The sequence below is a fragment of the Haplochromis burtoni genome, unplaced genomic scaffold (assembly GCF_018398535.1).
Source record: "Haplochromis burtoni strain Fernald_Lab_line unplaced genomic scaffold, NCSU_Asbu1 Contig_13, whole genome shotgun sequence".
Lineage (NCBI taxonomy): Eukaryota > Metazoa > Chordata > Actinopteri > Cichliformes > Cichlidae > Haplochromis > Haplochromis burtoni.
Genome location: NW_024582374.1, coordinates 4,077,530 through 4,089,929, shown reverse-complemented (window position 1 = coordinate 4,089,929; position 12,400 = coordinate 4,077,530). Strand labels below are relative to the sequence as shown.

At 44.8% G+C, this 12,400-nt stretch overlaps 1 protein-coding gene across 1 annotated transcript; it reads left to right on the top strand.

Annotated features, from left to right (window-relative positions):
- Window positions 1-494: 494 nt before the first annotated feature.
- tmem59l (transmembrane protein 59-like) lies at window positions 495-10,307 on the top strand. Its single transcript, XM_005932454.3, has 8 exons — window positions 495-812; window positions 1,752-1,857; window positions 2,603-2,697; window positions 2,827-2,979; window positions 6,894-6,999; window positions 7,097-7,211; window positions 7,481-7,598; window positions 8,555-10,307. Exons 1-8 carry the CDS (start codon window positions 648-650, stop codon window positions 8,711-8,713), a joined length of 1,017 nt encoding a protein of 338 aa, XP_005932516.1. The 5' UTR covers window positions 495-647; the 3' UTR covers window positions 8,714-10,307.
- Window positions 10,308-12,400: the final 2,093 nt, after the last annotated feature.

The window sequence follows — 12,400 nt, the reverse complement described above, 5'->3', positions numbered from 1 at the left end:
ATTAAGAGCTTACACACAGTTAGCCCAGACACTCTCAGATACTGTCAGTTACTCACAAATACTCACGGATACTCTTAGAAACTTACAGATGCTGTCAGATACTCACAAATATTGTCAGAAACATATGGATACTCTCAGGTACAAATGCTCACAAATACTCTCAGTTATATGTTATATTATATTGTATTATATTATACTATGTTACATTATATTATGTTATAATACGTTACATTATGTTATATTATTTTATGTTATGCTGTGTTATGTTATGCTACATATACTCTATACATATACTTCTATAACTAGCATCGGTTAAACTTTTTCATGATCCCCTTTTTTCAGGTAACCCAGCAGTAAACCGTTCTTCTAACAGGCGTGACCGTGAGTTGCGTGTTGTGTCTCTGTGAGGTCTCAGGTGTGGGTCAGGTCTTCCTCTCCGCTGCTCGTTTATGCACTGCAGCAAAGGCTGCTCTGCGGATCGAGTAGGCTGTTTGACGGCGCGTGCGTGATGATGATGATGCGCGTGACGCCACGGGCAGAGGCAGATCAGCGGAGCGGCAGACGGGACCCGGGCTGAGGCAGCAGCAGCATCCGCAGCAGCAGTGGCGCCACAAAGCGACTCTCCGCGGCTCTCTCCGGGATCTGGCATGCTTCGGCTCGGCGGCAGGATGTGCGCGCTCTCGGCCCTGCTCTCCGTGCTCCTCGCTGGACTCGCTGCAGCGTCCTCCGATCTGTTTGACGACCAGCTGGGCGACATCAATTACTGCAAGAAGCAGTGCGCGCTCACCATCAGAAACAAAAGCCCCGCTAAAGTAAGTGGTCCCCGGCAGACTCCATCCCACTGCGGCGCGCAGCGCAGACTAACGCGGGAGCCAGAGCTCACGATAACCCGCAGTGAACGTGTTTAGGTCCGCGCGAGGGCCTCAGGGACGCTTCGGCGCACTTAGGCCTTAAATGGATGCAGCTGATTTCTGTGTGCATCTTAAAGGCCAGTCGAGACGTGAACTGCGTCAGTGACCCACTCGGATCCGCTGTTTGTAGACAGGTTTACGCAGACAAGGCCAGACCGGAGGGCGGCAGGCTGAGACCGTGAGGTTTGTGAGTTTCCGTGGATTACAGATTTTATATCTCGGGTGTTTGTCTCCCCCCTCCTCCCCTTCTCCTCCTCTGCTGCCTTCAGGTGTGGTTCAGACACCCTGCAGGGCGGCAAGGGGTAGAGCTGCAAACACCCGGTTTGAAATCTGCGATCCAAAGCTCTGCGTCCATCACACAGAACAGCGACTCCAGACACGCTGTGTACGCATTCACCTTCGCGCTTTGGGATAAACAGCCTTTCCCCTCCCTCCGAATCAGCGCGGAAACGCAGTAAAGATGATGAAAAGCTCAAGGCTGTAATAAACTGGCCAAAAACCTTTTTTGTCTCGTCTATTCCCAGCGAGGCCACCAGAGGACGCTGTTTCTTTATTTGCATCAAGAGTGTGGTGAGAGGAGGATGCATCCTCCTGTCACCACCACAGTATCCTGCAAAATTTTCATGGAGCTCGCTTATTACCATCAGCTTTCTCTGGCAGCATCTAAACGCGTCTTATAAACTGTTTATGTCAGGCCATAATATTACAGCTGCACCGTGTCATTACGAATGCCATGACCCATCTATGTCACAGCTCCTAACAAGGTTATCTGGAGTTTATCCAAGACTATAGGAGACGTCTCTAATTTTGAACCCCCCCTTCTGTCTGTTTGACTGCTAGGACTCCATAATGAACGCCTGTCACCGTGGCTGTCGCCTCTACTCCATCTGCCAGTTTGTCAATGGCAATGCTGGCTTTAATACCAGCAGGGAGGAGTGTCAGGGAGGTGAGTCAGTGTGTCAAGCTGTCCATTGGGCTGTTAGCTTGACTATCTATCTATCTATCTATCTATCTATCTATCTATCTATCTATCTATCTATCTATCTATCTATCTATCTATCTATCTATCTATCTATCTATCTATCTATCTATCTATCTATCTATCTATCTATCTATCTATCTATCTATCTTATCTATCTATCTTTATCTTTCATTTTTTTCAATGTTAATTGTAAATCAGATTGAAAAAAGAAAGAATCCTGAAGAGAGGTCACGAGGGTCAAAATCCATACGAAGCACAATGGCTCTTTTATCTCGAATTTGGTGTTTTTGTAGTCGTTGGAAAAGACAGGACTGGATTTGAAAATAAAATCTGGAGAGCAACATCAAAGCTCTGGTAAACACTGCGGTGTTTCCTGAAAGCTGGCAGGCTCGTTTTTGTCAGGGTGGGGGGTTTCAGGCTGTTCTCCCTGTTTGAACTGCGGTATTGAAAATCAATGATGTGATTTGCTGTCCAGACAGCAGATACCCCGGTTCCTCCTGCTTCAGTAACAGCATTGTGGAGCGAGTCGTCTCGGTTGTGTCCATTCTTTCTGCCCTCGCCTGTTTTATTTCTTCTCTGCTGACTTCCCTTTTGTGCTCATTCTTTCTTTTCTCGCTCCTTCATCTGCGCTGTCAACCTGCTTTTGCTCTTTTCCTTTTTTATATATTCTGTCATACTTCACTACTGCGCCCTCTCTCTCTCTCTACAGCATGCCAGGAGGCATATATTAAGCTGCTGGAGCAGGAGGCCTGCAGCACCGGCTGTGCCAGCCAGCCTTCCGAACCCGAGATCAAGAGAAGGAAGGTGAGAAAGAGCACTTTGCGCTCAATAGGTGCACCCAGACACACACAACTTATAGGTGTCGGTTTAAACTTGGCACAAGTGTGTACACAGGAGACCACCCTCACTGCCGTCCTGCTCTTTCTCCTGCAGCTGAAGGCCATGACTCTCCGCCCAAAGCCGCCCTCTGTGATGGAGGCCGTGTCCAGCTGGTGCAATGACATTGTCAGCTCCGCCCAGAGTTTCATTTCCTCCACCTGGACCTTCTACCTGCAGGCTGATGACGGCAAGGTTGTGGTTTTCCAGGTAGGACCAGCTGGCACTGGGAGACGGGGAACACCATAGAGCAGGGATGTCAAACTCATTTTACACTGCGGGCCACATACAGCTTTGATATGTTAGCCGAACCAGTGAAACTCCAATTTCTGTCAGTGTAAACAAGTTTAACTCCACAGTGAGATACCTTAATGTAAGACAGAGAAGCAATTTCATCAGAAATGCTGACGACTCTTAGGGCTTAAACTGTAAAGACGTAAATGTGTTTAATATGTAATTTAATTACCTCGGTGCATTGTGAGTGGCCACAGGGGGAGCTCTTCATCAGCAGGAAAAGCTGTAAACTTGTGAAAACACCAAAATTTATGTCCTTCACATAAATTCACAAAGCCAACCAATTAGGCCAGATTGATGTCTTCGCTGGGTCGATTCAGGCCCCCGGACCTGATGTTGGATACCCCTTCCATAAGCTGTATATAAAAGAATGATGTAAGCAGATAACTGCGGGTTGGATCTGACTGCAGTAGCAATGCAGGAAAATGTTCACTGAGGTCATTGATCCCACGGCAGCCACACGCGTCATCACTGGCTGGCTGTTAGGAACGTTTGTTTTACTTTTCAGTTATGCCCTGAATGTGTCACCTGTAAATAAAAACAGCAGTGTGAGCATTCATGCCGCTTTTCTTACCCCGCATTCAAAATTAAGACAAACCACCAAAAAGATGGAATCCTGTTTTTTGCTTCGGTCAGATCTTCAGTCTGTTCTACAAATTTCACACCACGTGACTGGAAAGACAGAATATTTTAATTTGCATGTACACAGTATCTGCACAGTATATTCAGGATATATTCGTTCATGCAGGGTCTGTTGCCTACCGGTGTTGGAAAAATATAAAATGACTACTTACTGCGATTTTACGCCTCATATGTTTTTAATTGGAGGTTAAGGCAAGCCAGCGAGCCCTTATAGATTACTGGATGAGCTCACCTCTGCTTCCTTCCCGTTAGAACTGTGAAATGTATCCTCTGGTATACACTGTGTACAGCCTGGGCCACAGCTCATTTTAGAGTCAGTGCATCTGTGAAGGTTGAGTGAACAAGGGCACACAGCGGGGTGGAGGAAAGGTGGCTGAATTCAGAGAGCTGGGTGGGTTTTTTTCCCCCCTCACTGCACTTTAATTGTTTATAAATTTCCTTTTAAATGATGTCACTTCCCCTCGCTGCCATGCATATTTGATGACCAGCTGTTGAGCTCACCTCACGATGGAAACTCACTGCAAGATTAAACAGAACAGACTACGCCGAAGAACAGTGAAAAAGTGAAAGTGCTGCTTCCGCTGTGGTGCTGATGCAGACTTTTCTGCATTGACAGCTGAGGTCATGTGTGTCTGGTGACCTTGGCTGACTTGGAAAAAACCTCTCCATTATCCATCGCCGTGCGTCTTTAGATGCAGAGTGGAAAAAAGATTCAGCATTTGTCGCGTTTTCTGTTTTTGAAAAGAGTAAATTCAGATGTTAGTGTATCTTTTTTTGTTAAAGCCAACACAGTAAACCACCTCTACATTAAAGCTAAAATAAGATTGGATCTGTTTAACCACCGACTGCCCAGACAGATCCTCCATAATCAAAAACCATCTCTCCCAAGTGTTTTCCCGTTTGTATAAGTGACTTCAATGGCAGTTAAAGCTACATAATTAAAGGCTTCTGTGGGAAATGATAGTATTTATGCACTCTAACGCATACACACAAAGGCTTCTGTGTAACACAGAGCTGTCTGTTATGCTGAAATTCATTATTAGGTATAAAAATGTGTGTGCACGCTGGGCTGTAATTCTCAACCTCATATATGGCGATGGAGCAAGCGCAGAATATGAAATTACCGACATTTCTTTTGGACTCGGTGATGGATGTTTGCTCTTTATGGCAGCGACACGCAGACTGGAGCAGCAGGGGGAAACCAGCAGGCTCCGAGAGGCAGTGAGAAAACTATCAGGCCTGTGTTTAGTGGGCAGCTGGCGAACCGCCACCAACTCGACAGATTGACTCCCCGAGTGTTGAAACAACAGAAAAAGTCGGGCTAAGGATCGGGACAGCAGAGAGGAGGGGGGAATAAACCGCTGTTGCCTGAAATAAAAATGGCATGGCTGTCCATTACAGGCTGACTGTATACAGAGAGCTTTGCCTGACACCATGCTGCGAGGATAATAATATGAGCAAGCATCATAAAAACAAGCAGGCGGCTCACAGGAACCAGACAGTATACGATTCTCAGTTATTCCTACTGAAGGGAAAAACAAACTTGTAATTTTAAAGAAAGACTTGCAAAGCAGACCTCTTTATCCCTTCTCAACACCACCTTGTTGTTTTGACAGTTCAGCCCTCGATGAGGTGGCGGGAGAAGAGCGTTTGAAACAAAGTGGATCGATTAAGCGCCTCTTCCAGCTGAGCCGTGGTTTTTGTTAACAAACAAATTGAACTCTGTGTGCGGTGAATAAATACTGACATAAACACAAGCGACACGTGTGCTGGATGCAGAGCTGCTGCAGGGAGCGAGGGCGTGGATGACAATCACAGTTTAACTTGGATCCCTTCTTGATGTTGATTGATCAGGACTGTGAGATGGAATGGGGGGAGGTGTACATGTTTTTTCCTTCAAAAGGGTAGCACGATAGTCCCCCCCCGTATGCATATGTTAGTGCATGTTTCCTGCATAGGCACGGTGAAATACTCTTGGCCACAGAACAGGAAGGCTCGAAATCTGAGGTACACCCTGGACAGGGGACGATAAACATCCACACACGCTCTCAGATCCACAGCTACGACCAGTTTATCTGACAAACACGTCGTGGAGGACACCCCCACAAGCGAAGCGAGAACATGCGCGGAAGAGGGAGTGTTCGCCCGGGGCACCAAACAGGCTAGGACCGCCACTGAAAATGAGTGAGAATAAACTCAGTTTCCAGAGTGACTGCAGCCAGCGCGTCAGCAGTCCTTTGCTGCTCTGGTCATGTGACTGAAATCACTCACTAAGTTAGCAGATCACTCATTTCCAAAACAAAGTAAAGAATAAAGTGAAAATGATCCTCGATTATAGTGTCCGACACAGCAAGAGGTTTCAGATCCCATCGAGTGTCCGAATGGATGAATAACGGGGAAGAAGACACTCCACGGGGATGTGTTGTGCTGTTAGTAGGCCTGTGAGAGTGTGCTGTTGCTGAGGCCAGCAATAGTATCGTTACAACTGACTACAGCTGCTGCTAGAGTGGAGGGAGGGTCAGCAGTAGGGAGGCAAAATCCTCTTTTAATGAGTTCTCCAGGGGAACTGAAAACATCGCGCACGTAATGAAACACACAACAGTGCAAATGGCAACAGCAGGCTCTATATGGGTTTAAAAAGATGTTTTTCAGAGATGGTGTCCCACTAAAAGGCGCTTTAGTGAACTTATTTCAGTGTCTGAGAGAAAAGGAAACTGAGCATGCTTGAAAAAACGAATTCTAATGACGGCGTTGGTTTCACACGACGTCAAATGCTGAAGTACGAATAAATGAACTTTTACTGAACAGAGGAGAAAGATTCAGAGTCCGGAAAGACTGTCGTTATACTGAGAAACTCACGGGGAGCGTTTGTAGACCGTACCCTCACAGACGGCTCTTAAAGGGCTTAAATGTCCTTGAATACAAGTTTGAATCATCCTTCCAGCTCCAGGGCTGTCTGTGGGTAAGAATCTCAAATCTTTGTATGAAGGAGAGAAAAGAGAAGCGGGTGTTTTGTGTCCAAAGTCAGAATTTCCGCAAAGATTAACTGAATGTTAAAGGTTTTCACTATAATCGTGACCTTAAGGTGACGTAGGATCACCTGGATGCCTTCTGTGGGCTTTCTATGTGTTTGCTCTGACTTTTCTCATCGCTTAGGAGCTCCTCTGATGCTGTTTTCCTCTCCTCAGAGCCAGCCAGAGATGGAGTACTCTCTGCCCGAGCTGCAGGCTCCTCGATCCAGCGTGGCAGACAAACCCTGGCCTCAGGTCCACTCTCACACCCAGAGGCCCCACGGTTAGACCAAAATGCTCCGCACATCCATGCTTCTGCAATATCCCACCATTTGTTGTTTCAGCTAGAACTGATGTCCACTTTTTTAACTGTGTGTCAGGTGCGAGGGGACACGGGGAGAAGGGAACTCCCAAAGCTGCAGCGAAAGGGAAACACGCCGTCCAGCACCCGGAGGACCTCGCATCTGAGCACGACTTCCTCGGCTGCATGTCCAGGTGACACTGTGGAAAATGACCAATTAAATGAATTAAGCCATTTAGAACCACAGAGAATCAAATAAAGTGATTCTTTCACTAAACGAGTTTCAACATGCAGAAAAATACCTCTCTGATTCTTTGACTTTGAACTTTAATTGCATTAACGAGATGCTATTTAAGTCTATGCAACATCTGCAGCGCATTTATTTATAATTTGGCGATCTTCTCGGTCTTTCTGGCCCACCTCATTCTCACGCCCTCCCCTGCTCCCCCGCTTCCTTCTGCAGACGTTCAGGCCTTCCACGGTGGATTTTAGCCGCTTGTCTCTTCCTGTCTATCATGGTCATGCTGTGGCTCAGCTGTGCCAGCCTCGTTACCGCACCGGAGCAGCACATCAAGACACAGGTAACCATTTGGAAAAGAAATGACTCAACATTAAATCATGAATTCACCTGCTCTACCTGGGTGGGCAGTGCACCTGTGTTTTCTAATCTCGGAGCTCCTTAAGGACACCTTTAAAGTAACACAAACCAAACAACAGCCCACTTCTGTCTGAGTCTGGATTTCATTCCAGGAAGGCGGCATAAACATTGCTTTGATATCTGATTCTTATCAGCATTTCCCATCCACAGCAGCTAGCATGTCTTCTCCCGGTCTTCCCTTTCTGCTCATCCAATCCGTTAGTCGTTAGTGAGGCGCACTTCATCTGCAGCCTGTCACAGCCTTAAAACATGCTACCAGGCTGCAGCTGGATCATCACACGCATGTTTTGTGCACTCCGGTGTCTCACTTTGCTTTGTTACTGAACATATCTCAGCCACACATACAAGTTTTATTTCATTTATTTATCTGTTGATAATTTACACAAGTTGTAATTATGAGTAAATAAAAGCTGCTGTGTATGTAAACATGCTGTGAATGCACTGGAGGACGCACATCGTGACGAGTTCTTCAGTCTTCTCAGAAAGCTTTAAAGAAAAGGGAATGTTTCAAACATTAGATAATCGCAGCATTACCAACTTAGACTTTGAAGAATTTTTATATATTTGACTCTGATAAACTGGGAATACACAGATGTGTGTTTGTCAGGTCTCACATTTTTGTCCTGGATCCTCAAAACGCCTGCGGTAAAAATCCATGAAAAACAAAGCAAAACAGGATACAGGTAGAAATCTCCTCTTTCCATCGCTGAAGCTGTCGGCTACTGTCAAACCTCAGACGTGTGCCTTCTCTTCCCTTTAGAAAAAGGAGCTTTTAAATCACAGCAGTACACAAACGCTTTCCTAGAACTGTCAGTTTATCCACGCCATATGGTATTATGTGCCTTTTTAAAAAAAAATAAATTCTTTGTATCTTTTTAGCTGAGTATCAACGGAGATAAAGAGTTTCTGGAAAACGCCCACAAGGTCAACCCGTACCACCTGAGTCCCGTCATCGCCGTCACCGTAAAGCAATCGGAGGAGAGCCAGGAAGCCGGGCCGCTGCCGGTGAAGGTCGACTTGAACAAAACGTGCGTTTAGGATGGAGAGCGGCTGTCTCGCTTCAGCGGGTGACTAAACTCTGAGGCTCGTCAGAGAAGAGGGGTGGGGTGAAAGAAACACATTACGATGCTTACTCCATCAGCAGAATTTTAAAGAAACATATTCTTAAGAGCATGGCACCCTCCATCTTTTAAAGTGATCTCACACAAACATCTAGCTCGTGTCAGTCAGTTGGGTTTTTTTCTGTGTCAGCTCCACCTGTCATGCATTTCATTACTTTGTACAATCCAGGTTTCGTCAAGCGAGGTCGTTCCCTAATGGTTAGCCCGCTCATTGCTTATTGATGAGTCTCGTCTCCGAGCCACGCGCGAGACAAGCAGAGAGGACAGACCGCAGCCGAGAGCGCTCGTGTCATTCGTCAAGTGTGGACAAGAAGACAAACGCGGAGCTTCATCTTAGATTCAATTTCCCTCGTTCTCAGAGAGTTTGGATTAATTAGTGGCTTGCTCACAGCAAAGAGGGAGAAACAGCTCTGAGAGGAAAGGAAGATGAATGAAAGGTGAGCGAAACACTCTGAGAGTAATCCCTCGCAGTTTATGATCCGTTTACTCAGTCAGCACCGTGATCTGTGCAGAAATGGCCTCGAAATTGAGATTCGCGTCTCGACAGCGTGAAACGGTTCTCAGGTGAGTGACCCTCGCCGGGTTCAGAGGTACAAAAACAGCACGTCGGCGTCTCTCGTCGCCTCAGTCCCGTGTGTTTTCTGGATCTTTGTCTTTTCACACAGCTCGAATTAAATCTTAAACCGGACGCCGTCTTTAAAAATGAGCAAAAATCGACCTTAATTTATTTTCTCCTCGTTATATTCCGAGTCATCAAAGTGAGTTACCCGTTAGTGTTTTTGCAGTACCATGTACAGTTCAGTCATCATGCAAATGTAATTAGTCTGTATGTAAAATACTGTAACATCAGCTAGAGAGAGACACACACACAAAGACAGATCACACCTGTTGCTATAGTATTAATAATGCTATTGTTATTATTATGATGATAATTATTCTGTTATTGCTCTTCTATCACTTCAAGACTTCATAGCTGTTATATGTGCTTTCTAATAGCTGACTATTTTGTATGTCCTAGGAGCACATACTGATGGATTCCCTCTGTAACAGTGTGTAATGCAAAGCTTTTAACACAGACCTTTGTTATTGAGCACAGTCGCAGTTTTAGAGAAGATTTTCTGTTTTCCTCTCAGTGCTTTAGATGTCCTGTAGCGCTCTCTTTTAATCCAGGCTATGTAGACAAAAAAAGCGTGCATGCAAGTGATTCTTTGATAGTTTATCTTAACCGCTCGCCACTACGGCACAACTCTACTGTAGACTTGTGATTTTTTGTGTTCATATTACTGTAAACCTTGAATAGAATGCGTAATAACGAATGACAATATCCTCATGATATACAGGAAGGACTCTTAATAATAATTTTTTAAAAAGCCATCCGATCGATATCTGTGCCGGAGGTATGCCGCAATGAACGTGAAGATGGATTTCAAACTGTATTGTTTCCTTTTTACTGGTCTGTTAATTTTCAATGAAACGATACAACATGATGAAATAAAGTGTTTTCATGGTAAGCGTGATTTTTTTTCATTCCTATAGAAAACCTCAGACAAAGCGCGCACTCGTGCGTGCTTGTGTCAGCGTGTGTGTGAAGCTCGTAAAGACAGAAATAATATCAGTCTTAACGGTAGCATGGAGAGCAGAAGATTAATGGCAAATGGTCCGGTACTTATATAACGCTACACTGAAATCACATTCATACAGTGCTTTATTCTAAGCCTTTAAGCACTTTCTAACCGTGACGCCGCACACGCAGTCCAGTGGGTGCTCTGGGGCCCATTAGGGCTTCAACGTGCAGACTGGAGGAGCCGGGGATCGAACCACCAACTGTCCAACCTCCTCTAACTTCCGAGCCACAGCCGGACACACTACACAGATTATTTCAGAAGCACCCAAACACAGTAAATGAGCACATGAACGTCACTCACATGTGTCGCTGCTGAACATGTCCCCCAGCCTGAACAGAGCGGGTCCCATGGTGCGGGCAAAAAGGTCATCAGGCTGAAATGTTGTTATTCACTTTTATACGGCCAAGACAGGCAGCCCACCTGAATTCATTATTCAGTCACACTAATAACATTTTTAAATAAGCTTTAAAATGCTTAAAGCTTATTTAGCTTATAAGCTAAATTAATCTAGTAAATAATTTGTTTTCAGTTTCCAACAAACAGGAAAATTAATTGACTAATCATTTTGCTATTTTGTCATTAGTTTGTTTAATATCAAATAATTATTTTTGAAATGTATATATTTTTAATAGTGTATAATATCATAAGAGTCGATAACAACTATGTTAAATTATGACTTTTAACTTTTCCTGTATTATTTATTTTTATGTTAGAGTTGTTTTATAATATATATTTTTACTGATCAGTGAGCCCATTCTCAGCCCCAGTGTGTAAAAACCACACTCACCATACAGCAGTCATTATTTCCACCTGCCTAATATTGCTGCCTCCACTAGTCTCCAGCTGTGGTGCTGTGGTGTCAGCTGTGAGGTGAAGCCTCCGTGGATCCAACTTGTTTGTCCAGCACATCCCACAGATGCTCGACTGGACTGAATGTGAAGGATGTCAACACCTCAAAGTCGATGTTGTGCTCCTCAATCAATCCGGAACCATTTTTGCTTTCAGTGTATTATCCTGGCAAAAGAGACCACAGCCATCGGGGAGCACCGTTTCCATGAAAGTTTGAGCGATAGCAGCTCATCTACCAGGTAGGACCACCCGGGCCGGCCTTCGCTCCAGTGAGCCTTGGCCGCCCATGACCCTGTCTCTGGGTCGCCGCTGTTCTTTCCTTGGACCTTTTAATAGACACTGACCGCTGCAGACCGAGAACACCCCACAAGACACCATACTGTCAAACGCACTCAAATCCTCACACTCGCCTATTTTCCCTGCTTCGAACATCAGCTCTGAAGACAAAATGTTCACTTGCTCCCTGATGTGCCCCGCCCACTCACAGATGAAGAGATAATCCATGTTATCCACTTTACCCGTCAGCGGTCGTAATGTTATTCTACTAATAAAAGTGACAACAATGAACCAGGACACCCCACCTGGCTCATACTCACTCACACAACTTCTCTTAAATAAACATTCATTTCAGCTCTATAATAGCCTTCGAAACGATGTTTACACCATTAACCTTTTTATTAATCATCTGCAACACTTTATGAAAATATGTTGCAATTTTAAGCCACCAGACAGTGTTCATTCATAGTTTTTATAATCAGTCATTTCCTTATTTGCTGTTAAAGAACACAAAGTTGGACTACTTTATTAATTATTGTCATTGTAAAGCATCCTATTGTAGATAGATAGATAGATAGATAGATAGATAGATAGATAGATAGATAGATAGATAGATAGATAGATAGATAGATAGATAGATAGATAGATAGAATTCTCTTCTCTTCTGACTGAGCTGAAGAACTTCATTGCATGTGTTTGTCTCCTGCAGGTGAATGCAGGTAGATGCATCCTTTCTTCTCTCAGCACTTTGTCCCAGTAGCTTTATTTTGAAATACTCAGTTACCCCTGGGAGTCCTCTCGTAATGGCACAGTTATATAGAGTTGTCTTCACATACAGGAGTATTCTCTAATTT

Bases quoted from the DNA above. Each gene is read 5' to 3' on its own strand.
- tmem59l (XM_005932454.3), top strand. From the start codon at position 648: ATGCTTCGGCTCGGCGGCAGGATGTGCGCGCTCTCGGCCCTGCTCTCC. The intron at 813-1,751 runs GTAAGTGGTCCC...TTTGACTGCTAG, and splicing joins GAAACAAAAGCCCCGCTAAA to GACTCCATAATGAACGCCTG. The intron at 7,599-8,554 runs GTAACCATTTGG...GTATCTTTTTAG, and splicing joins AGCAGCACATCAAGACACAG to CTGAGTATCAACGGAGATAA.